The 25,898-nt window shown below is 42.9% G+C and overlaps 1 protein-coding gene across 5 annotated transcripts in view; it reads left to right on the forward strand.

Moving 5' to 3' along the window:
* GPSM2 (G protein signaling modulator 2) overlaps positions 1-25,898 on the forward strand; it is a 90,356-nt gene that overhangs the window by 11,016 nt on the left and 53,442 nt on the right. For 2 of the 5 annotated variants that reach the window (XM_072998061.2, XM_072998057.2), the window contains exon 2: positions 20,662-20,962. The exons of 1 other annotated variant lie outside the window; for it this stretch is intronic. In XM_072998061.2, coding sequence (XP_072854162.1) covers positions 20,904-20,962 — 59 coding nt within the window. In that variant the 5' untranslated portion in view covers positions 20,662-20,903. Of the gene's footprint in view, positions 1-20,661; positions 20,963-23,827; positions 23,893-25,898 lie in introns of those variants that run through there. 2 more of the 5 variants (XM_072998059.2, XM_072998058.2) reach the window with 2 other exon arrangements.

Raw genomic sequence — 25,898 nt, forward strand, 5'->3', positions numbered from 1 at the left:
TGGCAATGATCCGATTTAATGATACTGTTCACACAGTTAAGGCATCCAGTGCCAGAAGCAGCAAAGCAACCCCAAAACATCTTTGAACCTCTACCATGTTTGACTGTAGGGACTGTGTTCTTTTCTTTGAATGCCTCATTTCTTTTTCTGTAAACAGTGTCATGATGTCCTTTACCAAAAAGCTCTACTTTTGTCTTATCTGTCCACAGTACGTTCTCTCTGAAGGATTGTGGTTTTGTCACATAAGTTTTGGCATACACCAGTCTTGGTTTTTTTATGCCTTTGTGTCAGCAGTGGTGTCCTCCTGGGTCTTCTAACATCTCCTACCTTTTTCATTCAGATGGCAATGGATAGTGTGAGCTGACACTGTTGTTCCCTGTGTCTGCAGATCAGCTTGAATTTGTTTGGAAGTTAATCTGGGTTCTGTATCCACCATTTGAACATCCCTTCATTGTAATTTTTCAGTAATTTTGCTTTTCTGTCCACTTCCAAGGAGATTAGCTACAATGCCATGGGCTGTAAACCTCTTGATGATATTGCGCACAGTGGACATAGAAACATTAAGATCTCTGGAGATGGACTTGTAGCCTTGAGATTGTCAATGTTTTTCCACAATGTTTCTCTCAAATCCACAGACAACTCTTTAAACGTCATTCTTTTCTCCATGCTCAGTGTCACACACAACACAAAGGTTGAGGCAACATTTCTCCATCTTAACTGGTTGCAAGTGTGGTTAGTATATTGCCCACACCTCTTACAGTGGGGTCTTGACTTGAGAACTTAATCCGTATTGGAAGGCGGTTCTCAAGTCAAAAAGTTCTCAGGTCAAATCTGCATTTCCCATAGGAATGCATTGAAAACCATTTGATCCGTATCTGCTCTTTTCCGTCCATAGAAACTAATGGGAAGCTGCTATTCTGCCTTCGACCACTAGAGGGGGATATTTTGTTTCTTTTTTTCTTAGGTCAAGAAAGGTTCAGGGAAGGCAGGGAAAATACAGTCCAGGCAGTACAGTACCAGGCAGTCCGAAGACTGTCTCCCAATCCACTCTCTAAACGCTGGGAGGAGTGAGGAAGCAGACAGGCACCCTTTTCACTGGCCAACAGTTAACTGAAAGTTCACATTTTTCACTTTCCCTGCCTCCCACGTGGTATTTTTCAGTTCTTAACTCAAATCTAAGTATGTAAGTCAAGTCAATATTTTCCTATGAGAGTGGTTCTTAAGTCAAAATGTTCTTAACTCGAGCCGTTCTTAAGTCAAGACCCCACTGTACTTGCAACAGGTGTGTCTAAATACAAATTAAAGGAGTATCACGTGCTTGAAAAGCAATTATTTCTTACCATTTAGACAGGGTGCCAATAATTTTGGCCAGTGCATTTTTGGGTTTCTGTGTGGGATTGTATCACATTTGACTTTTCTTCTCTGCTTTTTTTGGTACATGTGAGTACAGTGGGGTCTTGACTGAAGAACGACTCAAGTTAAGAACATTTTGACTTAAGAACCGCTCTCATAGGAAAATATTGACTTGACTTAAGTACTTAGATTTGAGTTACAAACTGAAAAAAACCCACGTGGGAGGCAGGGAAAGTGCAAAATGTGAACTTTCAGTTAACTGTTGGCCAGTGAAAAGGGTGCCTGTCTGCTTCCTCACTCCTCCCAGCGTTTAGAGAGTGGATTGGGAAACAGTCTTCGGACTGCCTGGTACTGGTACTGCCTGGACTGTATTTTCCCTGCCTTCCCTGAACCTTTCTTGACCTAAGAAAAAAAGAAACAAAATATCCCCCTCTAGTGGTCGAAGGCGGGATAGCAGCTTCCCATTAGTTTCTATGGACGGAAAGGAGCAGATACGGATCAAATGGTTTTCAATGCATTCCTATGTGAACTGCAGATTTGACCTGAGAACTTTTTGACTTGAGAACCGCCTTCCAATACGGATTAAGTTCTCAAGTCAAGACTCCACTGTACCAAAATATTTGCAACTGCAACAGTTTTCTGAGAGAAGGGTTACATTTTCTGACAGAATTGCAAGGGTGCCAATATTTTTGGCCATGACTGTACAACTAGCCCTTTGAGGGCAACCATAATGCCGATGCGGCCCAAGATGAAATTGAATTTGACAATCTCTCCACCCCACCTATTATGGGCCACACTCCTTTTGGCTAATCTTATGGAATTCACATGCTACCAGCAGGTGGGTCCAAACTGAAAGGGGAAAGGGGAAAAAGAAAAGAAAAAGTGGACAGTCTCTCACTCCTCCTCTTTCTCTTTCTCCCTGAAAAAAATCAGTCTACAAAAATTTTGTGTTATGTTCATTCTTAGGTTGTCATGTGGTATTCAGAGATCTGCAGTGCTTGAAAAATTTCCAAGTACTGTACATAATAATATGCATTTAGATCCCAAAAGATGGTATATACTTTATTTATTTATTTATTTATTAAACTTATGTGCAAAAGACTGAAGAATAATTTATTTCAAAATTATGAAACATACTTTGCTGCTTTTTCTCAGCTTTACTTTACTTGTATGACAGTTTTCCTTTGCACAGAGTGTTTTCTCTTATAGTTGTTCATCTTCCAAGCCTTTAAAATAATAAAAAGTAATTTGTACTGTTAAAATGAATAGTTGGCATCAGAAGATAAGTGAAAAGGAAGAAAATTAATGGAAAGAGAGTTCCTCATTACTTCCTTATTCCTAAAGCCTGAGAGCCTGTGCTCCACAACATTTGGGATAGAGGGTGGAAAGGCTTTTTGTGGAAGGAATAATAAGCAAAAATTGGGCAGAGGTCTGCCTTGTTGAGGCAACTTACCCATGCCCTTGACATACCATGCTTCAGAAGGACCTTAAACTGTGAGGGGAGCAGAGCCTCTGTAGTGTTGGGGGGGGCATTTTGTTTGTTTGGTAATACATTTTCAGTTATTATGGCCTGATGATGTGGACTAACCTCATGGCTAATTTCATGTCTGGGTTAGATTAATTTTCTGGACCCATTTCAATCTGGCTTCAGGCCTGATTTTGCCATAGAAAGTGCCTTGATTTCCCTGAAAGATGACTTGCGCTGATAGAGAGATTGGGAAGAGAGTTTTTTTATTACCGTATTTGCCAGCGTACAAGATGACTTTTTTGGCCCAAAAAACATGCCTCCAAGTGGGGAGGTCGTCTTGTACGCCGGATGCACTTCATTTGGGCCAGGAAGGAGCTGCCGGCGGGGAGGAAGGCAGGCGAGCAGGCAGTCGGTCGGGATGGAGGCAGTCACTCGCCCGCCACCCGCCCGCTTCCCCTCTTCCTTCTCCTCCTCCTCCCGCCACCCACCCAGCCTCTTCCCCTCTTCCTCGCCCTGCTTCAGCCTGCTGGCGCTCACGCGCTCGCCCGCTACCTGTATACTTCTCCTCCTCCTCCTCTTCCCACTGCCCACCCAGCCTCTTCCCCTCTTCCTCGCCCTCTCGCTGCTTGAACCAGCTGGCGTGCATGCCCGCGCGCCTGCTTCCCCTCTTCCTCCTCCTCCCACCGCCCACCCAGCCTCTTCCTCGCTCTCTCGCTGCTTGAGCCAGCTGGCGCGAGCGCCCGCTTCCCCTCTTCCTCCTCCTCCCACCGCCCACCCAGCCTCTTCCCCTCTTCCTCGCCCTCTTGCTGCTTGAGCCAGCTGGCGCACGCACGCGCGCTCGCTCACCACCCACCCGCTTCCCCTCTTCCCCCTCCTCCTCCCACTGCCCACCCAGCCTCTTCCTCGCCCTCGCACTGCTTGAGCCAGCTGGCGCGCGCACACTCTTCCCCTTTTTCTCGCCCTCCTCCTCATCGGCCATGAACTTCCAGGGCGCGCCCGGGCAGAGCCCCGGGCAGCCGCCGCTGGCACCGCAGCAGAGCCGTCCACTCTATATTTTGAGTGGAAATGTTGGGGGGTCGTCTTATACAGCCAGCCGCCTTGTACAGCGGCAAATACAGTAATTTTTGTAGATTTCTTAGCAGTTATTAGGAACATAGTATCCTGTATTAGGAATAGTCTCTATTAAATAGTAGTTGGAGGCAAAGCCGTATGGTGGATTTATTCTTATTTGTTTCCAGAATGTGGCATATTATTCTTCTGTGAATGGTCTGCAGACTTCCACCTTACCAACCAAGTTGTAAAACATCCATGTGTAGCTATTGATACAGTTCAGCTAGGAATTAGTCTGGTGTGGTGTAAATATTATAATAGTCCTTAATTCGGTGTAGTCTCAGAACTGCTTAAGACAAGTGAGGTGGTAAACAACTGCCTTGAGTTGGTAATGGGATGTTTGAGGCATAACAAGAATCAGAGTATGACAGGCAGCTTTCATGGGTTGGACTCCATTTCATTAGATGCATGAATTATGTTCCTTAATAATTATGTTGGTCTTGAAGGTGCAGTAGCTAGATTATTCCTTATTTTTCCTGTAACAGCTTAATGCAGCAATTCTCTGTAACAAATTAATGACGTAGGACTTAGAATGAAGAATCCATATGGTTTTCTTCATCTTGTTCTGGATAAGTAGAAATGATGTTTGATTTCTGCTGACTTGCAAAAATATGAATACATCTTATTTCTGAAGTCTGTTTTTTATACACTAAAATCTGAATTGATTATTTCCCAGAACAAGTTTTTGTTGTATCAAGCAGACAGAATTAGTAGGGTTGGTCAAACTTCAGAGGCAAACTGGAACACATGGGGAGATGGAACATATGTGGAGATGGAACATGACTGTAATGGCTTTCCTGTCTGTGATGAAACCAAATACAGTAACAGCTTTACATCAATGATTTATATATATATATTTTGTAGCACGGTTAGTATTGAGCTAGATTTTCCAGCTAGTGTTGGATCATTCTATTTTAAGGTTTCAGAGAGATAATTTAGTCTTCCTGAAATAAGAATTCTATAGTCTTGAAACTTGGTGAGCAGTTAAGCAAATGTATTACGAAGCTTGATTTTGTGGTGGTTGTAATATTGTGTTTACTTGAGTTGCCATAAGCCCTGTTGGATTTGTTTGGCCATATTGCTGGATAGACTTATATGATTGTACTGTTAAGATTTTCTTCCTCATAACTGTGTTTGCTTTTATTTATACATAAATTGAGATTTTACTTTATTAGTAGTGCTCATCGTTCAAGGAGTAATTTTCATTGTTTTATTTTTTATATTTTCCCAATAGTGAATAAAATATATTATGCATGGCCTTTCTTGATAATTTACAAGGAAATGATGGGTATACCTTAATTGGGCCAGAAAAATATCCTCCCCCCCATATAGGAAGAGAGTTTTTTTGAATCCTTCAGAACTCTTCATTAAGCTGAACATTACAAAACACAGGAAGGTGGGAGGGGCAAGAGCAGAAAAGTTCACATTCATACTAGCCAAATGTGGTTGGTTTTTTGTTGGAGTTTGAGCACTCGGGCTCAAAAAGGTCCACCATCACTAGCCTAGAGGCACATCTCTACACAAGATTTGGAGGTTGTTCATGACTTTGTGTATCTTGGCTCAACGATCTCTGACATTCTCTCCCTAGATGTTGAGCTGGATAGCTGCATTGGCAAAGCAGCTACCATGTTCTCTAGACTCACAAAGAGAGTATGACTTAATAAGACGCTGAAATCATATACCAAGATCCAGATCTATAGAGCCTGTGTCCTGAGCACACTCCTGTACTGCAGTGAGTCCTGGACCGTTTGAAAGTATACCATAGCTTCCTCTCCTGCACCCCAGGAGAGGAAGCTGAACACGTTCCATGTGCATTGCTTCCGACACATTTTTGGTATCAGCTGGCAGGACAAAGTTCTGAATAAAGCTGGGATTTTAGCATGTATACATTTGTGAAACAGTGACGTCTACATTGGCTTGGGCATGTTGTGAGAATGGCTGACGGTCGGATTCCAAAAGATATCCTGTATGGAGAATTAGTGCAGGGAAAGTGCCCCAGCCAGAGGGAGAGCACAGCTGCGATACAAGGATATCTGCAAGTGGGATTTGAAGGCCTTAGGAATGGACCTCAACAGATGGGAAACCCTGACATCTGAGCGTTCAGCCTGGAGGCAGGCGGTGCAGCATGGCCTCTCCCATTTATTTATTTATTTATTTATTTATCTTTCTTTCTTTCTTTCTTTCTTTCTTTCTTTCTTTCTTTCTTTCTTTCTTTATTTATTTATTTATTTATTTATTTATTTATTTATTTATTTATTTATTTATTTATTTATTTATTTATTTATTTATTTATTTATTTATACCCCACCTATCTGGCCCACCGGACCACCATTTTGAAGAAACACTTGTCCAGCAGGCTGAGGCAAAGAGGCAGTCCCAAAAAGAGCAAAATCAGGGAGCTAGATAGGGGACAGACTGTATTTGTCTTCAGTGTGGAAGGGATTGTCACTCTCGAATTGGCCTTCTCAGCCACACTAGACGCTGTTCCAAGACCTCTATTCAGAGCACGTTACCATAGTCTCTCATGACTGAAGGATGCCTACACATGTTGTTAACCTTGTCCTAGTTTTAGCCTTTTTAACAAGTCTGGTTTTAAAATTATCCTAAGAAAAATGTTGCAGTTATTTTTGAAACATGCTTACATTTCCCTAACCATGGTAATATATATAGGCATACTAAAAAGAGCATATGGAATTGTTACAGGGAAGATGAAATGGTGGTTTATTTCTTTTTTTTATTTTTTTAATATTTTATTTTTAACAAAGGGTAACAGGAAGGAAAAAGGGATTGAGGTTAAGTGGAAGAGGAGAAACAATGACATACTAACATCCATTCTATACATATTGCCATATCAAAATTCCAAATTGCTCTTTTTACTATTTTCTGCCTTCCAGATTTAAGTTCTCATTTTAATACATGTTCTTCAAGCGATGTCTAATGACTCAAACCATTTGTAGAATAAGTCCCATCTTTCAGTTGCTTTTTGTAGAGGACAGTCCTTCATCACTTCTGATAAAATGTCCATTTCCACTGTTTCCCGTATCTTCTCTATAATATCTTCTTGTTTCGGTACCATCGGACTTTTCCAATTTTTGGCATAAAGAATTCTAGCTGCAGTGACTATGTACAGTGGTGCCTCGCTTAGCGACTGCCTCGTTTAACGATGTATTCGCTTAGCGATGAGGTTTTTGGAGCGATTTTGCGCTCTGTTTAGCGATGTTCCCTATGGGGAAATTTCGCATAGCAATGTTCGGGACCTTGCCTTGCATAGCGATGACAGTTTAGGTCCCCCTGTTTCGCTTAGTGATGTCCGTTTTCGCTATTTTAAGTGTGTCTTAAAATGTTCAAAAAACTGCTTTAAATGCTTGGGATCATTAGTGCACCTTGTAAAACCTTTGCAAACTTAATTTGGCTTTGTTCTGACTCTTCATTAATTTTTGCTGAATTCCCCCCCCATTGGAATGCATTGAACCGTAGGTTTGACAGCTGTTAACTGGGGTTAATGGAACCTTACAAAGCAATATTTGTTGCAGCACAGCATGTACTCTTTTCCAATACTGTTTCGCTACTCTACATGACCACCACATATGATAATAGTTTCCCACATGTGCTTCACATTTCCAACACACATTTGATACATCTGTATACATCTTCAACAATTTTTCTGGAGTCATATGCCACCTGTAAAACATCTTATATATATTCTCTTTAAAATTAACCGATGTGTAAGCTTTATATTATTTTGCCATATTTTCAACCATTGATCAATATCAATATTATGCCCTATGTTTTGTGCCCACTTAATCATACATTCTTTAACCATTTCATCTTGCATTTTGATTTCTAACAGATAATTATACATTTTCTTAACTATTTTATCTTTTGAACTTAATAAAAGCTTATCAAATGTCGTTTGTTCTGAATAAAAACCTTCTATTTTGCCTTTTGCATATCTGGATTCCAGCTGTGCTGAGGACCACCAGTCTATGTAAATATTCTGTGTCTCTAGGTCTTCTTTAGACCAAATTGGTGGTTTATTTCTGATACTTTTACAGATTTGAGCAGGAAGGAAGCTATCATAGCTTCAAGTCTATATAGATTCTTTGAATATAGTGATCATAATAAATGTAGGTATACACGTATATACATCTGTAATTTGTTAGGTACGGCATATCCTCAGGCATAGTCTGTCAGTCATTCTGAGCTCCTTCAATTTATGTCCCAAAATTATTATCTATCCCAGAGGTCACCTCAAACCAGTTTTACTTCCTATAAATCATTGCCACCAAACTCCTTTGGGCAAAATCCTCTTGCATAAAATTGTGCTGCGGACATTGGGTGCCAACAATTTTGTGCTGGTAATATTTAATGTAAACAAATAAAAAGCTTCCTATTCTCCTGTTTCAGGTTCTGGGGTTCCCTAGGGCTCTCTTTTCTCCTAGTGAAGCCTTTGAGAGCCTCAGGATATGGAAGGGAGTTTTTAATAATGAAAAACTACTGATGGATCATGGCCTGAAGGACTGGGATCACAAGTGCCAAATTTTAACTATTATAGACATCCTTGCTGTCCAGAAACTTTCAAAGACTTCCCCACAGCAAGAGAGACTTATGCCAAAAGGATTTTGGCCGTTCATTTCAGTCTAAATGTTACCTGGTTCAAATTAATCTTATCCAGATATTGCTGTAAATGGCAACTAGGATTGAGAGTATAGTTCCATTTTGTCTTGATATGGAATGTGAATTACAGTGGTGCCTTGTTTTACGATGGCCCCGCATTACGACAGTCTTTTTGCAATCGCAATTGCGATCGCAAAACGATGGTCTGAATGGGTTTTTCCCCCCTGCTTCGGGAACTGATTCTTTGCAAAACGACGATTTTCCTCCAGCTGATTGGCGGTTTCAAAATGGCCACCGGGTAAATAAAATGGCTCCCCGCTGTTTTCTGAGACGGATACCTCGCAAGACAGCCACCGAAAATGGCCACCCTATGGAGGATCTTTGTTCTACAGCGATTTCGCTGGAATGAATTAATGTTGTAATGCGAGGCACCACTGTATAATTAGGTAATGGAATGTGAATTATAATTACATATGGAATGTGAATTATAATTAGGTAATACAATAACTTAGATCAGGGGTCCCCAACCCCTGGTTCAGGGACTGGTCCCAGTCCGTGGCCTTGGCAGATCTGGGCCATGGCGACAGTTCCCCCACCCCCTCCATGCACAGACACCTCCCACGCATGCATGGGCACACACATGCACCCCATGCATGCACAAATGCACACACGCCCCGCATGCATGGATGCATGTTCGTACGGACAGACGTATGCATACCACCTGCATGCATGCCTCCCTACGCACGCACAGATGTACTCATGCATGCATACAGGCATGCACAGATGCCCATGCACGCACGCTAAACCGGTCTGCGATGTCAAAAAGTTTGGGGACCACTGACTTAGATCATGAAGTGGAATCACACCAAAATCTGTGATGGCTCACACCATGTAACTTCTTCTGTAATTTGTATTTCTGTCTCTTCTGTCATGCCCTTCCATTATGTAGTCTACACTGTGTTGCTCGATTTGCTACCTATTTATTTCATTCCAAATGATGAATGTTCACACTGTGGGTGAAAGAACCATTTAGCCTTGGATTCAGAGGTTCATGGAATCAGTTCCTGGCTTAAACATACCCATTTTAAAAAGCTGCCTCTTTTACTTGTGACACATTGCTTCCAAAGTTGAATGAGGTTTCAAATCCAGTTTATATACTATAGCAGAAATTATACCTGTAAGTGTGGAATGTTCCTCTTCAGTGCCTCAGCCATATCTCCTAGGATACTGCATTCCATGTTCCCACTCCCATTTCCCATTGCCACAGGATGGATAAGAATTAATTTCAAATTATTTTTGAGTTCAAATATGATATAATACATATATATTTAATTTAATAAATATCATCTCAATACAGCAAAATCAAAGATATGTTAATGTCAGCATAAGTAATCTTTTAAAATGATATTGTTAATGTCTATCAGATATAGTGGCTGAAATCTTGTTGCACAACTCAGCTGGGCATAAGTGATGATGGCGTCATAAACTGGTGCCTTTAGATCAGTGATGGTGAACTTATGGCACGCGTGCCACAGCTGGCACACAGAGCCCTTCTGGCACGTGAGCCATAGGTCGCTACTACCCCTGCCCCCCTGCCCAGCCAAACCTCATGAGGTGGCTGCAGCCAGGATTCCCCCTTCCGCCACCACTTCCTGGTCCTCTGGGTCCGTTGCCATGATTCCCCCTTAAACCGCCACTTCCGGTTCCAATCTTCTAGGTCTGGGTCTGGCGGCGGCAAGCCACCCGCTGTGCCCCCCCCATTTTGGGCACACGAGGCCAAAAAGGTTCGCCATCACTGCTTTAGATTAAAGATTAACATTGCCAGTTGATGACACTGTTACCTTTTAAACATTCATATCCCTGTTTAAGATTCTGAAGCTTCCTAGGAATTGCTTTTCACCTGGGGAAGCCTTTGGGAGACTTGGATAGTGAGCAGGAGAAGTATTTATTATTGGAAAACACTGTGACTGCTGATGGCAATTTCCCAATATTAAAATCTTTCCTCGTCCTATCCTGAAGCTTTGAAAGGCTTCCCCAGGGTTAAAAAAGGATCTATAGGGAGCCTTGGAACCTAATGGGTGGAATAAGAAATACAGTGGTGCCTCGCACAACGATTGCTTCATACAACGACGAATTCACACAGCGATGGGTTCTTTGAGGAATTTCCCCCATCGTTTAACGATGTTCTCTATGGGGGAATTTCACTTAACGATGTCCCATTTTCGCTCCTGTAAAAGTGTCTTAAACTGTTTGAAACCTGTTTTAAATGCTTGCGATCGTTAGCCCACCTCCTGAACCCTATGCAAACTTAATTTGGTGTTGTTCTGAGTCGTCGTTAATTTTTGGTGATTTTTTGTTTTTTCTCTCATTGAAACGGTCCGTTCAAAGGCTTTCAATGGAGAATACAAAAATTCACCAAAAATTAACGACGACTCAGAACAACACCAAATTAAGTTTGCATAGGGTTCAGGAGGTGGGCTAACGATTGCAAGCATTTAAAACAGGTTCCAAACATTGTAAGACACTTTTACAGGAGCGAAAAAGGACTTCGCAAAGCCATTGAAATTCATTGAATGCATTTCAATTGGGGAACCGGGTTTCACTCAACGATGTTTCCTATGGCGATTTTCGCTTAAGGATGGCAATCCGTTCCAATTGGAAAGGATTAACCGGTTTTCAATGCATTCCTATGGGAAATGGTGTTTCGCAGAACGATGGTTTCACACAGCGATGAATTTTTTGGAACCAATTAACATCGTTGTGCGAGGCACCACTGTATTAAAACAAATAAAAATAAAGATTAACATCAACAGGTTATGACATCAGTAGTTGTGCCAACTTGATTTCACCCTTTGAGTTAAAAGCTACTTCTTCAACGTGGTTCTCCATGAATCCGCACTAATGGGTTAAGTCAGCACTTGTGCTGGCCTCTCGGAATCTTCTAGAGCTGCAAGAGAAAAGTAACAATGTTCAGGTTGCCCTGTACTGAGCATGCTCAGCCCGCCAACGGCTCAGTTCCTTTTTTCCGCTTGTGAAAGTTGGAACCTCTCGGACTGAGCTCCTGTTTTTTGGCTAATTTTCGTGTTTTATCTTGACCGGACTGGAAATCGTTGATCTGCCTGTTGTTGCCCTGACTTTGGACTGGATTTTGACTTCGCTTTTGCCTCTGGCGGCTTTGCTACTCCTCTTTTGGCCTATTTGGCCTTTCAGGCCACCCTCTGAGGCGCCACGCGCCAGTTGGACTTACCAATCAACGGTAATTGGCCACCTGCGGGGCGCCACGCGCCTGCCGGATTTCTTCAATTCTCTGGTGTCCGGCGTCTTGGCCTACCTTCCTTTACCTGGGATTCCTGGTCTACTACCCTTCACTACGTCCGTCGAAAGCTCCATAGCCTTCGAGACTCCCGGTCTACCGGCCTCCACCAAGCCCAGCAAACGATCCGCTACTCGGGACTCCTGGTCTACTTCCATCTACCGGTTAGTCTATGCCTCCAAAGGACAAACCATCCCCGAGGAGAGGACCCTTTCGCCTCTGTACCGTCTGTTCCCGGAAACTCCCTTTCCAGGACGGACATTCTCTTTGCCTGTACTGTCTTGGAGAATCCCACTCGGTCTCCAACTGTTGGCACTGCAAAAGATTCACTAAGGTGACTTTGAAGGCTCGGCAGCAACGTCTCAGGTATTCCCTTTGGAAGCAAACGTTGTCGGCCTCGCAACCATCGGAAATGGAGGTAGCCCAATCCTCCTCCTCCGTACGGTCAGAAATCAGAGTAGTCCAATCCACCTCATCGGACACTCTTATGGATGTTCCTAAGAAGGCTAAGACCAAGTCCAAGGCGAAAACCTCGACCAAGAAGGTACTTACCTCAGCGTCGACTGGCTCCATATCTCCACCGAAACCGGAACACCTGAAAAAGAAGAAACAAAAGCTGAAGGGAGCATCGACATCGAAGGAGGTTACACTGGTAGTGCCTCCTATCTCCACCTCACTCCCTTCTCCTTTTCTGGAGGACTCTTCGAGAGACCGAGAGTCCGCGTCGGAGCCTGGAGCCTCTCTCCCTCCACGACAGGAACCATTGGTCGTCGTCGAGAGGTCTCCCACGGCAAGCCAGATTGACAAAATCATCTCTGGCTTGACCGATGTGCCTCGAAGCCCAATTCTACCTGGGCAGGCGTCTCGATCCCGATCGTCTACACCGGGATCGCCGGCTACTAAGTCTCCGACGCCCTCTCCGAGGAGACCTGGGGAGCCGAATGTACCGGTCCCTCCTCGACGCCCCACACTCGAGACCGAGGAGGACACTATCCCTAAGAAACCTAAGCGCCATCGCAAGCGAAAACGTACTGCGGATGGCGATAGACGACGGAAACATCGACGTCGGGATTATTCTTCATCGGACTCCGATGACAGCCGTGAGAGGCGGAGGTCTCGCCGCCGTCATCGGCATAAACGGGACTATACTTCTGATTCCTCTTCCACGTCGAGGGACAGACGACGTCGATGAAAGAGGACCTACTCTTCCTCCTCGTCTACTTCCACCACGCCGCCTCCAAAAAAGGGTCGACGTCGAAAGCGCCCTCTTCCAGATAACGAGGAGCGCGCTACTCCAGCGGAGGGACGGTCTACCAAGCATGGTCTCCCGACGCCGACACCTTCTGACAAGCCCTCGGCGCCCTTGCCGAGCCCGGGTAGACCGTTACCCACTAAACCTCCCAAGCCTACAGAGGGCATACCACAGCCTGTCGCCCCTCGGCTCTTGGAGGAGGAGGATGAACCTGATTCGGTTTCCTCCTCTGAACACGAGGACGAAGGCACATCAGACGCCTCCTTGGAGACACCGGTACCGGCGGAACCATTGGGGTCTGATGCGGCAGATATCCATCCTTCATCTCCATCGGAGGATTTTTCGTCCTATCCTCAGATGGTCGCAAGAATGGCTGCTACCTTGAGGATGGAGGTGGAGAAGTCTCCTTCTCGTGAGGATGACCTCATCTTCGGGGACATTCACAAGGACAGGTCTCGTCCAGTTAGCCTTTCTTATGTGCCAGAGCTGATGGATCTTATCACTGGCTATTGGGACCATCCCGCTGATTCTCCCATCTTTTCCAGGAGGACTGAGAACATGTATCAGGTCCATGGTCCAAAGACAGAGTGCCTTCTCAAACACCCAGCCCCTAATTCTCTTGTGGTGGAATCTAGTGCGGGACGTTTGCCCACTAAGGGTCATCCTACGCCAACTAACAAGGAGGGTAGAGACCTAGAGGTGCTCGGGAGACGGCTCTACTCAATGACCACCTTTGCCCTCAGAGCCCTCAACTACTTGGTGGCCATGGGGGCCTATCAAAAACAATTATGGGCGAGAGTGCTCCCAGCGCTCCAAGTGGCACCAGAGGACATCAGGCAAGTATGCCTTGACGCTTATGCTGAGGCACAGACTGTGTCTAAACACCAACGTTTGGCTTCACGGCATGTGGCAGATGTCAATGCTAGAAATCTGGCATCTATCATCACATTGAGACGGCACGCCTGGTTACGGTCCGCCAATATTATGGATGACATTAAAGCCAGAATTAAGAACCTAGCCTTTGATGCCACTGGTCTTTTCAGTGAGAAAACAGACGAGAACTTGAAATCCCTCCATGAGAGTAAGAAAACGGCAAAATCTTATGCCATACAGCAACAACCGAGGCCTTCTAAACCTCAGTGGCGTGCCAGGCCACAGCAGCAGTCGTACCAGCAGGGTACAACCTCCACTTATCGCCAGTTCAGGCCACAACCGCCTGCAAGATCTTCTCAGGCTTCTTCCTCCGCCTCTAGCTTCAAGACACACAGCAAGCGCCAATCATTCAAGCCTTCCGGCCGGAAGTTCAAGCAATACCTTTGACTTCCCAGTCAGCATCTGGACCCACCACCATCTGACTCGCCTTTCTCCTTACCTTCAGAACTGGTACAAGATCACTCGAGACACCTGGGTCTTGAAAATTATCAGCTCCGGCTACCGCCTGGAGTTTATAGAATTGCCTCCTCTAGGATGGGTCAGGCATACATCCTTCGACCCCGTCCTAGAGGAAGAGATCCTCACTCTACTACAGAAGCGAGCCATCCAGAAGGTGCCTTACAGGGACATCCTGAACGGGTTTTACTCCCGATACTTTGCTGTTCCAAAGAAGGACGGGGGTCTTCGACCCATACTGGATCTGAGGGATCTCAACACCTACCTCAATCCTCGGAAGTTCCGGATGGTTACTCTGGAAGGGATTGTCCACCTGCTCAAGAAAGGAGATTGGTTTGTAGTGGTGGATCTGAAGGATGCTTACTTTCATGTAACAATCCACGAGGCCTACAGAAAGTACCTTCGACTGATTTTCCAGGACACCATATACCAATTTGTAGCTCTCCCATTCGGCCTTTCTACCGCCCCGCGGACCTTCACCAAGTGTATGGCCCCGGTGGCAGCTTATCTACGTCTCCAAGGGATTCAAATTTACCCATATATCGACGATTGGCTGATCGTGTCAAAGTCCAAACACCAAGCCTACCAGGACACTCATCAAGTTCTGCAGACCCTACAGGCCTTGGGCCTATCCATCAATTGCGAGAAGTCTCATTTACAACCCTCTCAAGTGATGGACTACATAGGGGCCAGACTGGATGCTGTGCAAGCCCGCCTGTTTATACTTCCAGAACGTGTCCAGAAAATAAGAAAAGCAGTTCTGAGGTTCAAGCCAAGGAGGACAGTATCTGCGAAGCTAGCACAACACCTGCTAGGCCTCATGGCCTCAACAACGGCCACCTTGCCCCATGCGAGACTCAAAATGCGCTCTCTACAATCTTGGCTGATGGCCCTGTTCAACCCTGTAACAGACAGCACAAGCGCCTCAGGGTCACTCCAGAACTTGCAAGGCAGTTGCAGTGGTGGCTCTTTCTTCCACATCTGCTAATCGGGAGACCCTTTCGTCCTCTACAACTTACCATACAAGTGACAACGGACGCCAGCCCAGTGGGATGGGGAGCCCATTGTCTACATCACCAGATACATGCTCTGTGGTCCCCACAGGAAGCATCCCTGCATATCAACCATCTAGAGATGCTAGCGGTGATAAAGGCCTTCAGGGCATTTCTTCCTCTTCTCAGAGGCACAGCTGTGCAGGTAGTAACGGACAATACCACCACGATGTACTACCTAAACAAACAAGGGGGCACGAGGTCACAGTCTCTGCTGTTTCTCGCAGTACATTTCTGGGAGTGGTGCTACCTGATGCACATTTTTCCAGTGGCTATCCATGTGGCCACATCAGACAACCAGTTGGCGGACGAACTCAGTCGTCGCCCGTTTCAATCCCACGAGTGGCAACTGGACCAGAAGGTGTTCACCACCCTTTGCCAACGGTGGGGTCATCCACTGGTGGACATGTTCGCGACGCAACACAACAAGAAGTGTCCACTCTATGTGTCCCGCGCGGGCAAAGGAGAAGGCTCTCTCGGAGACGCGTTCATGGTGCCATGGAAGAGAGACCTCCTATACCTGTTTCCGCCTCTACCGCTCCTTCAGAGGGTCATAGTCCGTCTGCTACAGATGAGGGCAGAAGCAATACTAATTGCCCCTTGGTGGCCACGTCGACCGTGGTTCTCCACTCTGTCTCAAGCGTCAGTGGACAGGGTGACACTTCCATTGCAACCCGACTTACTCACTCAGAGCGGAGGGAATGTTCTTCATCCAGACCTCGATGCACTCCACTTGACTGCGTGGAGGGTTTCCCATCATTGACAGAGGTCATCGACAAGGCACGGAAGCCTGCCACTAAGTTGCTTTACAGCTACAAGTGGAGAAATTTTCTCAGGTTTGCTGAGGAACGTCGGCTACATTCCTCACCTATGGCCTTATCGACTCTGCTGTTATACCTCAGGCACCTTTTCGATTTGGGCCTGTCTAAGTCAACGCTGAAGGTTTACACTGCAGCTATTGTGGCCTTTCAACCTCCGGGTTCAGAGTCATCCAGATGGTTCTCTCACCCAACCCTTAAAACCTTTTTCAAAGGACTTGACAACATGCGCCCTCCGGCCAAAAGACCAATACCTCAGTGGTCGCTGCAGACTGTCTTGCATTGTCTTACAAGGCATCCTTTTGAGCCCATGGCCTCTTGTGACTTGAAGTTCTTGTCCTTCAAGACGCTGTTTTTGGTGGCCATTACTTCGGCCAGGAGAGCTAGTGAATTAGCTGCCCTACGTGCAGATCCTCCTTATTTGCAGTTTTTCAAGGATAAAGTTGTCCTTCATCCTGATGTTACATTTCTGCCCAAGGTTGTCTCTGCCTTCCATGTTAACCAACCATTGATCTTACCAACCCTTTTCCCCAATGCACTTACGGAAGTTGAACGCATGCTCCATGCTTTAGATGTTCGTAGAGCACTGGCCTATTATGTTACCAGGACTAAAGACTTCAGGAAGGCCCACAGACTGTTTCTTTGTTTTTATGGGCCCCGCAAAGGTTCTCCTGCTTCCTCCTCTTCCCTCTCCAAGTGGCTAGTCTCTACCATTTCTCTGGCATATGAACTGCTGCAGAAACCTGTGCCGGAAGGTCTCAAAGCCCACTCCACTAGGGCCATGGCTACATCTACGGCCCTGCTAAGGGGAATCGACATCCAAGAGATTTGTCGGTCTGCTACTTGGTCCAATGCTTCTACCTTTGTTACCCACTACAAGTTGGACCTTCGGGCTAAAGCTGAGACCAAATTTGGGAGGGCTGTTTTGACTTCACTGCTTCAGTGACGGCCCACCATCCTGTAAGTGTGCTTGCTAGTCACCCATTAGTGTGGATTCATGGAGAACCACGTTGAAGAAGGACAGGTTACTTACCTGTAAACATGGTTCTTCAAGTGGATTCTCCATGAATACACACGTCCCGCCTGGCCTCCCCACTTGTTCGTCACTGAGGAGTGTTCTAGGTTCCAACTCTTCACATGGCGGACAAGGGGAACTGAGCCGTTGGCGGGCTGAGCATGCTCAGTACAGGGCAACCTGAACATTGTTACTTTTCTCTTGCAGCTCTAGAAGATTCCGAGAGGCCAGCACAAGTGCTGACTTAACCCATTAGTGTGTATTCATGGAGAATCCACTTGAAGAACCATGTTTACAGGTAAGTAACCTGTCCTTTTCTATATAAAAGAGGGATTACAGAGAATATACCTTTGAGTAGACATGGTCTAGAGGGGCGGGGTATAAATTTAATAAATAAATAAATAAATAAATTATTAATAGCGTAGTATGACAAGTATTGTATTTTATTCTGGGCTTCCTAGAAGATCTCAGGAACTAGGAATTAACTTAAAATGAATCATCCCCTTTTTATGTTTTGTAACTACAGTATTTGATTTCTGCAAACTGTTTATAAAGTAAGAATACACATGGTTCTATTGGCTGGATAGCTCAATGAGTTAGATATCCAGCTCTGAAACCAGTGTTGGGAGTTTAGTTCCCCACTGTGTGTCCTAGGCCATAGCCTGTGTCAGTTCCCTACCCTGTGTAGCCTTGGGCAAGCTGTGTTCTGATTATTCTATCTAGAAAACTCTGGAAAGGATTGCCATAAGTCAGGTTTGGAGAGTATATTCAACTGCCAGGCTTTTAGAAGTTAGCTATTCATGTTATCAAGTGATTGATAGTGGGAACCTACTTGTGTGGAATAACTTCAGAATTCTAAATTTTGAGTTATTTTATGGTGATTGTAGCGTTCATCCTGCTCATGAATATTTATGTTGAGATGTGCATGCACCAGTAGGAGTTGGTGGGGGGTGGAGTTAAGAGGAGATTAGAAGAAAAGAGGGTTTGAGTTGAGAGCTAACAGCATTGACTGGACTTTTATCACTTTTAACAATAATTTCTACTTGGTTCTTAAATGATATGATACCCGGACCGCTGTCATTAATAGTGAACAAAGTTAATGTAATCAACTGGTGGCAGCTGAATGACATGGAGTGTACGCCTTTGCTTGGTGAAACAACCAAGGGCCATGCATGATATTTAAGATTCTGAGATGAATCTGTTCAGGACATTCAAAAGGCCCAGTGCCATAGGAGTGCATACCCTTGTCATAGTAGTGTCATACCTTTGGCTCTCAGCTCTCAGTAAAAGACATATTAGTCTCTTCAGGGAGGAATTTTGCATGCATATTTCATTCCGAATGATGAATGTTCATATTCCTTTCTGGATTTTCCCCTCTGTTTGTCCATAGTTTACGAACATTGAACTAATTGTATTTACAGTGGTGAATTCGCTCTACGAGGCCGTTTTTGCGATCGCAAATGCGATTGCAAAACGGTGCCCGTATAGGGGGGAAATCGCAGAGCGAAGGTCGGTAAGCTGCTCACTTACCGACCTTCGCTTTGCGACCGGACAGCTGTCCGGCGGGTCCAAAATGGCCGCCGGAACAGCCGAAAGGGGCCGGGGCGCAGCGTTTTTGCACCCTTGGTAAGCAAGAGGAGGGCGCGAAAACGCTGCGCGCAGCCTTTTCGGGGCTTCCGGCAGCCTTTTCGTGCCCTCGTTCTGTGAGGGGAGGGCGCGAAAATGGCTGCCGGCATCGCTGTACGGTAAGTAAATGTGCTGATTGGAACACATTAAACGTAGTTTAATGCGTTTCAATGGCTTTTTAACTTCCGTACAGTGATGTTTCACACAGCGAGGGTTAATCTGGAACGGAATAACCTCGCTGTGCGAGGCACCACTGTATTTTGAAATTGTTTCTCTGGAAGGGAAATGATTACAGTGGTGTCTTGCTTAACAGTGATAATCCATTCCAGGAAAATCGCTGTTAAGCGAAAACATCGTAATGCAAAATAAAAAGCCCATTGAAATGCATTGAAAACCGTTCAGTGCGTTCCAATGGGCTAAGAACTCACCGTCCAGCGAAGATCCTCCATACGGCGGCCATTTTCGGTGCCTGTATAGCGAGGAATCCATCCCTAAACACAGCGGGGAGCCATTTTAATTAATCAGTGGCCATTTTGAAACCACCGATCAGCTGTTAAAAACTATCATTTTGCAAAGAATCAGTTCCCGAAGCAGTCGTCGTGAAGCGGATTCGTCGTAATGCGGGGTAATCTTAAAGTGGGGCACAACTGTATCTTGAATACAGCAAAAAAACCTTACATTGATTGTTTCAGCAAGATTATAATTTTATGTAAAATGAGCATGTAATTACAGTGGTGCCTCACATAGCGACGATAATCGGTGCAGCAAAAATCGCTGCAAAGCGATTTTGTCGCTATACGATATTAAAAAGCCCATAGGAATGCATTGAAACCCCTTCAGTGCATTCCTATGGGCTTCAGACTCACCTTTAAGCGAAAATCCTCCATACGGTGGCCATTTTCGCTGCCCGGTAAGCGAGGAATCTGTCCCAGAAAACAGCGGGCGGCCATTTTTTTAACCCGGCAGCCATTTTGGAACCGCCAATCAGCTGTTAAAAAATCATCGCTTTGCGATGATCGGTAAGCGAAACAGGGTACCGATCATCGCAAAGCGATTTTTCCCCATAGGGAACATCGCAAAGCAATTGCAAAAGCGATCATAAAAAGTTAATCGCTATGCGATTTCGTCGTTACCGGGGCACCCGTTAAGCGAGGCACCACTGTAGTCTAAATTGCAAATAACTTGAGTCAACTGTTAACTAAGTTTTGAGCTGAAATTCAGGAAAATATTTAAGACTGAAATCTAAAAATACATACTTGGAAGGAAAATGTAGACTTTAATCTCATCAGAATTGATAGTTTTCATGGTGGAGTAAATATGTTTAGGATATGCTAAACATGTTCAAAGTAAAACAAGTGTTAAACACTGCCTTTGAACATCTTATGTATAGATCAGGTATTTTATTCTCTTAAACAACATTGGGTCCTGAGAAAAGTTGTTGCTCTGTTCAGTGAAATGCATATTTTTGTATTTCAATGTAGAGACCTACATATAGAATGTAGAAGTGCTTTGTGTGAACACTCAGTTGTTGAGTTCCTTTTCCTTTTCTGCAAGAACTACATTTTTTAGACCTGCTGAGCAATCAGAGAGGCAATGTTTTTGTACAATAAAACAAAGTTTTAAAACAGCATTTTGTGTTTCTTTGCAGAAATACAGTGGACTGAACTGCAGATACAGACCTTCATTCTACTTCTGAACATTTAAGTATCTGATAAGAATCTTCTTTTCTTGCTATTTAAGAAGAGCACTGCAACAGGAATGCGCAGTTTATTAACTCCAAGTTGTTAATGCATGAAGTAAGGCATTCTTGTGAAAGCACATCTCCATATTATAGTGGTTGTCCTGCATGCAACACACTTGCTAATTTTTTTCTACTCATAATGCAACTTGATGGAAGAAAATGTTCTATTAAACATGTGTGAAGGTCGTTCATTTCATGTCCGTTACAGGTAAGCACATACACTAATTTTAAATGTATTTTTCTGAAAGGCAGTTTGTATGCGAATACTAGAGTTAGAGAAATTTGTCAGTTTTGTTTGATTTCTCTTTTCCAACATTTTGTATGTTGTTCCCGTTTCTGAATCAATTTAATTTTTTAAAGCACACAAAAAATGTGTCCTTGTTCTCATGTGTATTTTCTGAATTCATACATTTTAAAACACAGTATTATATATATTATATAATACTAGTTTCTCCCCCATCCTAACACATGACTGTTTTACCATTGGAAGAGATGTCGGAAAATTCGGTATCTTAATACTGTACCAGGATCAGCAAACCCAAGAGATCAGAATCTTGTTTTTTGTACTAGAATCCAAGATCCTCCATTGAGAGCTTGGGGCAAAAGCCACACACATATTTAGATTTAAAGGATTCTGAACCCAGGACTTTGTTTTTTAGTGTAGGAATTGAATGGTGGTCTAAGTTCCTTCCACACGAAAAGCCCATTCTTTCTTACACAGAACTATTTGTTTCTGCAGTACAATTTAGGCCAAGAGTTGTTTTGTTGTTGCTGTCACATTAAACAATATACTGTACATCTTTACTGATCTGTTGCAAGTAATCCAAATAATCTACCAGTTAATCCCTGTATCTACTCTGTCTTTATATGCAGTACATGACTTTCCAAAAAGCTCAGTAACAGAAGTGAAACCATGTTTAGTGTGATTTACGTACTTCTGTTCTCTCTGCACCTGCAGTTAGGAGAAGCTGGTCAGTTTAGTGAAATTAACATATTAGGCTACTCTGAATCTTCAGAAAACTGTTTCAGAAGCCCTTAGCTGGAGTAAGTCCTCACCCATGCAAGTATAAAAGGAAGGATAAAGCATGAATCTGTTCAAAAGAATAGGATGAGTTGTATTGTTTCCTTGGAAGTAGATATATATGTTGTTCCTTCCTTGAAATGGTTTGTGCACACAGAAAGGAAATGAGTATTTAGGTGAGAGCTGTTGTTGTGTTCTTTGAGGACAGGAAATGCAGTGATACACTATTTTTATTGCCAACTAGTACTAAAAGGCAAAGTCATTGTTTGCAAATAACCTTGTACTGTACATACAACAACAAAAGCAAGGTGAGCAGATACTGTAGCTAATTGCCTATCCTTGTTTCCTGACCTGTTTATAGTTAGAAGGAACAGAACTGTTCTAGAACAGGGAAAATGTAGCCTCTCCAGATGTTGCATAACTCCCATCATTACTAGCCAGCTATGTGCTAGATGTCAGTTATATGGAAGCCCTGTTAAAGCAAATTAAATTTGTTTGCAATGATTTTTGCACACTAAGCTGCTGGACTGTGCAGGAAGAAGTTTGCATTGTATTTCCTGCGGTATGTAATCCTCCACAAGGACTGCCATGTGATATCCAGTGCTCATAAAAGTGCTGTTCATTGATGACACAGCAGTGTGTTTGTAGCTACCTTATATATCCATGCCTTTTTGGATTGGAACTACTATCAGCAACAGACTCTTAACATTCTGTAATTGAATTTCTGTGCTTTGAATAACACAGATTCTATATGATTCTTTCTTCCTCTCTATATTTCTGTGTTGGCACAGTTTGTTGAACTGTCTATGTACATAGCAGTATGTGAACTGGTAATTATATCAAAGGAGCATCCTGTTCAGATAATTAATGACATAAATATCAGAACAGGAATTAAAATTAACTTTGAATCTTGTGTAAAATATTTGCACAAATCACAACAGCTGTATTATAAACACAGTATACCAATGGAATTCTTGGTTGTTTTTAGGCTGCTCTACTTACAGTGTGTATCTGTTTAATAAGCAGTTGGTTACTGGATAGTGGATTAATTTAAAGCCTCTGGGAAGAAAATGAGGGTACGAGATTGCTTTTCTTATAACAGTTGCATGAATTTCTAAATGTATATGTTCAGCCTTTCTCTTTGATCCTTTAGTATATTGATGGAGTATTTTAGAAGTCTTGAAATGGCTATAGTTCTACTTCTTCACCCTCGGCTAATACTGTTCCTGTAATTAACAGGTTATATACAGTTTGCTTTTAAGGCCCACTGTTTAGCTCCAGTGAGATGTCTCTAAACAGCTTTTCTGACCAAAGCTGCTTGATTACAGTCTCTAATATGGCATACAAGCAAATTGCCTTTGTATACTAATGGTAGGAATATCTGCCATTATTCTTTAATAACAATTGTAAATTCTTTTTCTCTGAATCCTTATAAGCTATGTCTCCCATCATAAAAATATTTCCAGCTTTATCTCCATCTGTTCCTAAGACGTCTTGCTCATAAAATCATCTCTATTTAATTCTGCTTCAGCTTGTTCTACATTTTTAAATCTTCCTTTAAAATACGTTATAAATCTATTTGTGTGCATTGTTTAAGAATATGAACCTTCAGAAAAAAAAGAATCACTGAATTTATTAAGCTGGTTGGTGGATAAACTCCCTTAAATGTCATTTGAGCACCATAATTTCTGAATGTCAAGTTAATTGAAGGTGGCATTTAACATGAGGTGCCCGGAGAGAACCTCGTTGGAGGGGAGAGGATTAGTTAAGATTACCCAACAGAGTGTGTTAAATCTTTTGTTGTTGTGGTATTACACACTGTTGCAGTCAATTTTGGTTTTGTCCAAGTCATGTTGGACATTTAGTGTTTGTAGTAAAAGGAAAGAAGATGGCTGTTAGTTCATTGTAGAATATTCTGGACCATATTCCAAGCCTAATATTCTACATGTGGAATGGCTAGTCAATCTGAGACTCTAGACTTGAGGAGAATTTGCTGCCTGAAGAAGAGTTATTTTGTACAGTTCCTGGCTTCTAAGCAGTCACGTATTTTTGTTACAAAAGCTAAGAATGTCCGTTATATCTTTGTGTTTAGGTTGTGGAATGTCAAAGGCTAAGAGGTATGGTATACTTTCAGTAGGTTCCTTTTGTGTATTGTCTGTGAAGGGCTAATAGTCTTGATGTAATCTTGATACAAAGTTCAGAGCTTCTTTCTGCAGAATATCAAAGACATTTGTGTTATGTAGTCTGTTGAAAGATTTATTTCTTTGTTTTTTTTAAAAAAAATACCAGTTAGAAAAATATGTAGCATTTGAATTATTTTAATAATTAACCATTAAAATCAGTTGCTATATTTTAGTTGGTGACTGTGATCTACCTTTTCTAGTATATATGTGTTTTTTTTAAATATTTGTTGTGTTTCCTCTGTAGTTTTAGAGTTCTAGGTTTAATTGCTGGGCTATATTGTATCAAAGAAGTAATAATAACTTGATAATACAAGTAGATGTTCTTGTTTCCTCTTATAAAAAATAAGAGAATAAAATAATCTTATAACGGTATTTTTATAACAGTCTATTAAGAAATATACTGATAAAATATAAAGATACATTAATTAGAATTGTTTTGTTCATAATGAAGCAGTGGTTTATCTGAAAGACTGGTTTTGGAAAAGGTACTCATCTGGTATTTAAAATGTTAAACTTTAAAAATAGCATGATTAGCAAGCAGCAATATTAAGCTATCTGTTATTCAGAATATATTTCAAGACAAACACTCAATCACATAATGTGATAATCTGCTTTATTTTGGGTCAGAGGGATTGGGAATTATTTCTAATAATTTCATCTGTCTGTCTGTCTCTCTCTCTCTCTCTCTAAAAATCTGCCCCCTAAAGTAGCATTTATATTGCCATTTCAAAGCGCATTAAAATAATTATTATATTTATCATAATAAATTGTGAATCCTCTTGATTCTTCCCAGATGATTTTTTTCATTACCCAACTGGTTATATGGAGATTAGATGTAGTACCACAAGGCTTACTCTAGCTTTTTGATTTAATTCACCAATGTGTTTGCCAAGTCCTTTTGCCAGGACCCCCCCCCTTTTTTCCCCCAGCCATATTTTATTTACGCATGCCAAACCTTAAAGCTGTGGACACTCTGACACTTTCCAGCCTAATCACCAAATCAAATCTTGCCAGAACAGAAAACTGCAAAATAGTTTGTGGGCAGTGTAACTCTTGGTACCATCCTACATTTCCATTGCTAAGTAGGAAAGAGTGCCCAGAGAGTACTTACCAGTGGTTTCTTTTCAAAAAGAAGGGAAGCTTCAGTTGAGAGGCTAAGTCAAGATCAGTTACTTAGGAGTGGGGAACATGGGACCCTACAAATGTTATACAGCACCCACCATTCCTTATCATAGTAACTTGGGCTGACAGAACTTGTGTCTAATTACATCTGGAGGGCTACAAGTTGCTCATCCATCAGTTATCAGTCATCCTCAGTGGGGGCCCTGGTACATTTGAAAGGGGCCACAGACTAGAAACAGTTCTTCATATGCTACCATATAAAGTTGGTTATGTGACTTACACAATCCTGATTCAGCCTGTATTTCTTTCATATTGTGTTTATGACTGAGTCAGATGAAAGGCTGAGTAGATCAATACTGAGATGGGTAGTTGGTCTGGAAGATGAGGATAATATTCAGGAGCTTAACAGAATGAGAAATTGAGGAAAAATTAGCCAAATTGCAAGAGAGGCAAGTACAAAGTGCTGTATAGTGAGTGATACAGAGGCCGGGAGATAGGTGCAAACGTACAGGAAGCAGGTGCAGGGTATAGGATTTTAGGCTTGGCAGAAGCACATACAGAAAGGATTCTTGAGATTGTTGTAAATGACATTCTGAACATGAGCCATCAATATGATGCAGTGGCTATTGCTGTTTAGGCTATGTTAATAGAATCCTAGTTTTCAAGTCACAGAAATCAGTCATTCTGCTTCAGTGTGTGCTAGGCAGACAACATACAGAGTACTGAGTCCATTTCTTGGCACCACAGTTTAGTAGAGCTTTAGATAAATGCTAATGCTCAGAAGAGGGCAAGGAAAATGAGTTCTGTGAGGAAATTTG

This window comes from Pogona vitticeps, chromosome 4, assembly GCF_051106095.1.
Source record: "Pogona vitticeps strain Pit_001003342236 chromosome 4, PviZW2.1, whole genome shotgun sequence".
NCBI classification, from domain to species: Eukaryota; Metazoa; Chordata; class Lepidosauria; order Squamata; family Agamidae; genus Pogona; species Pogona vitticeps.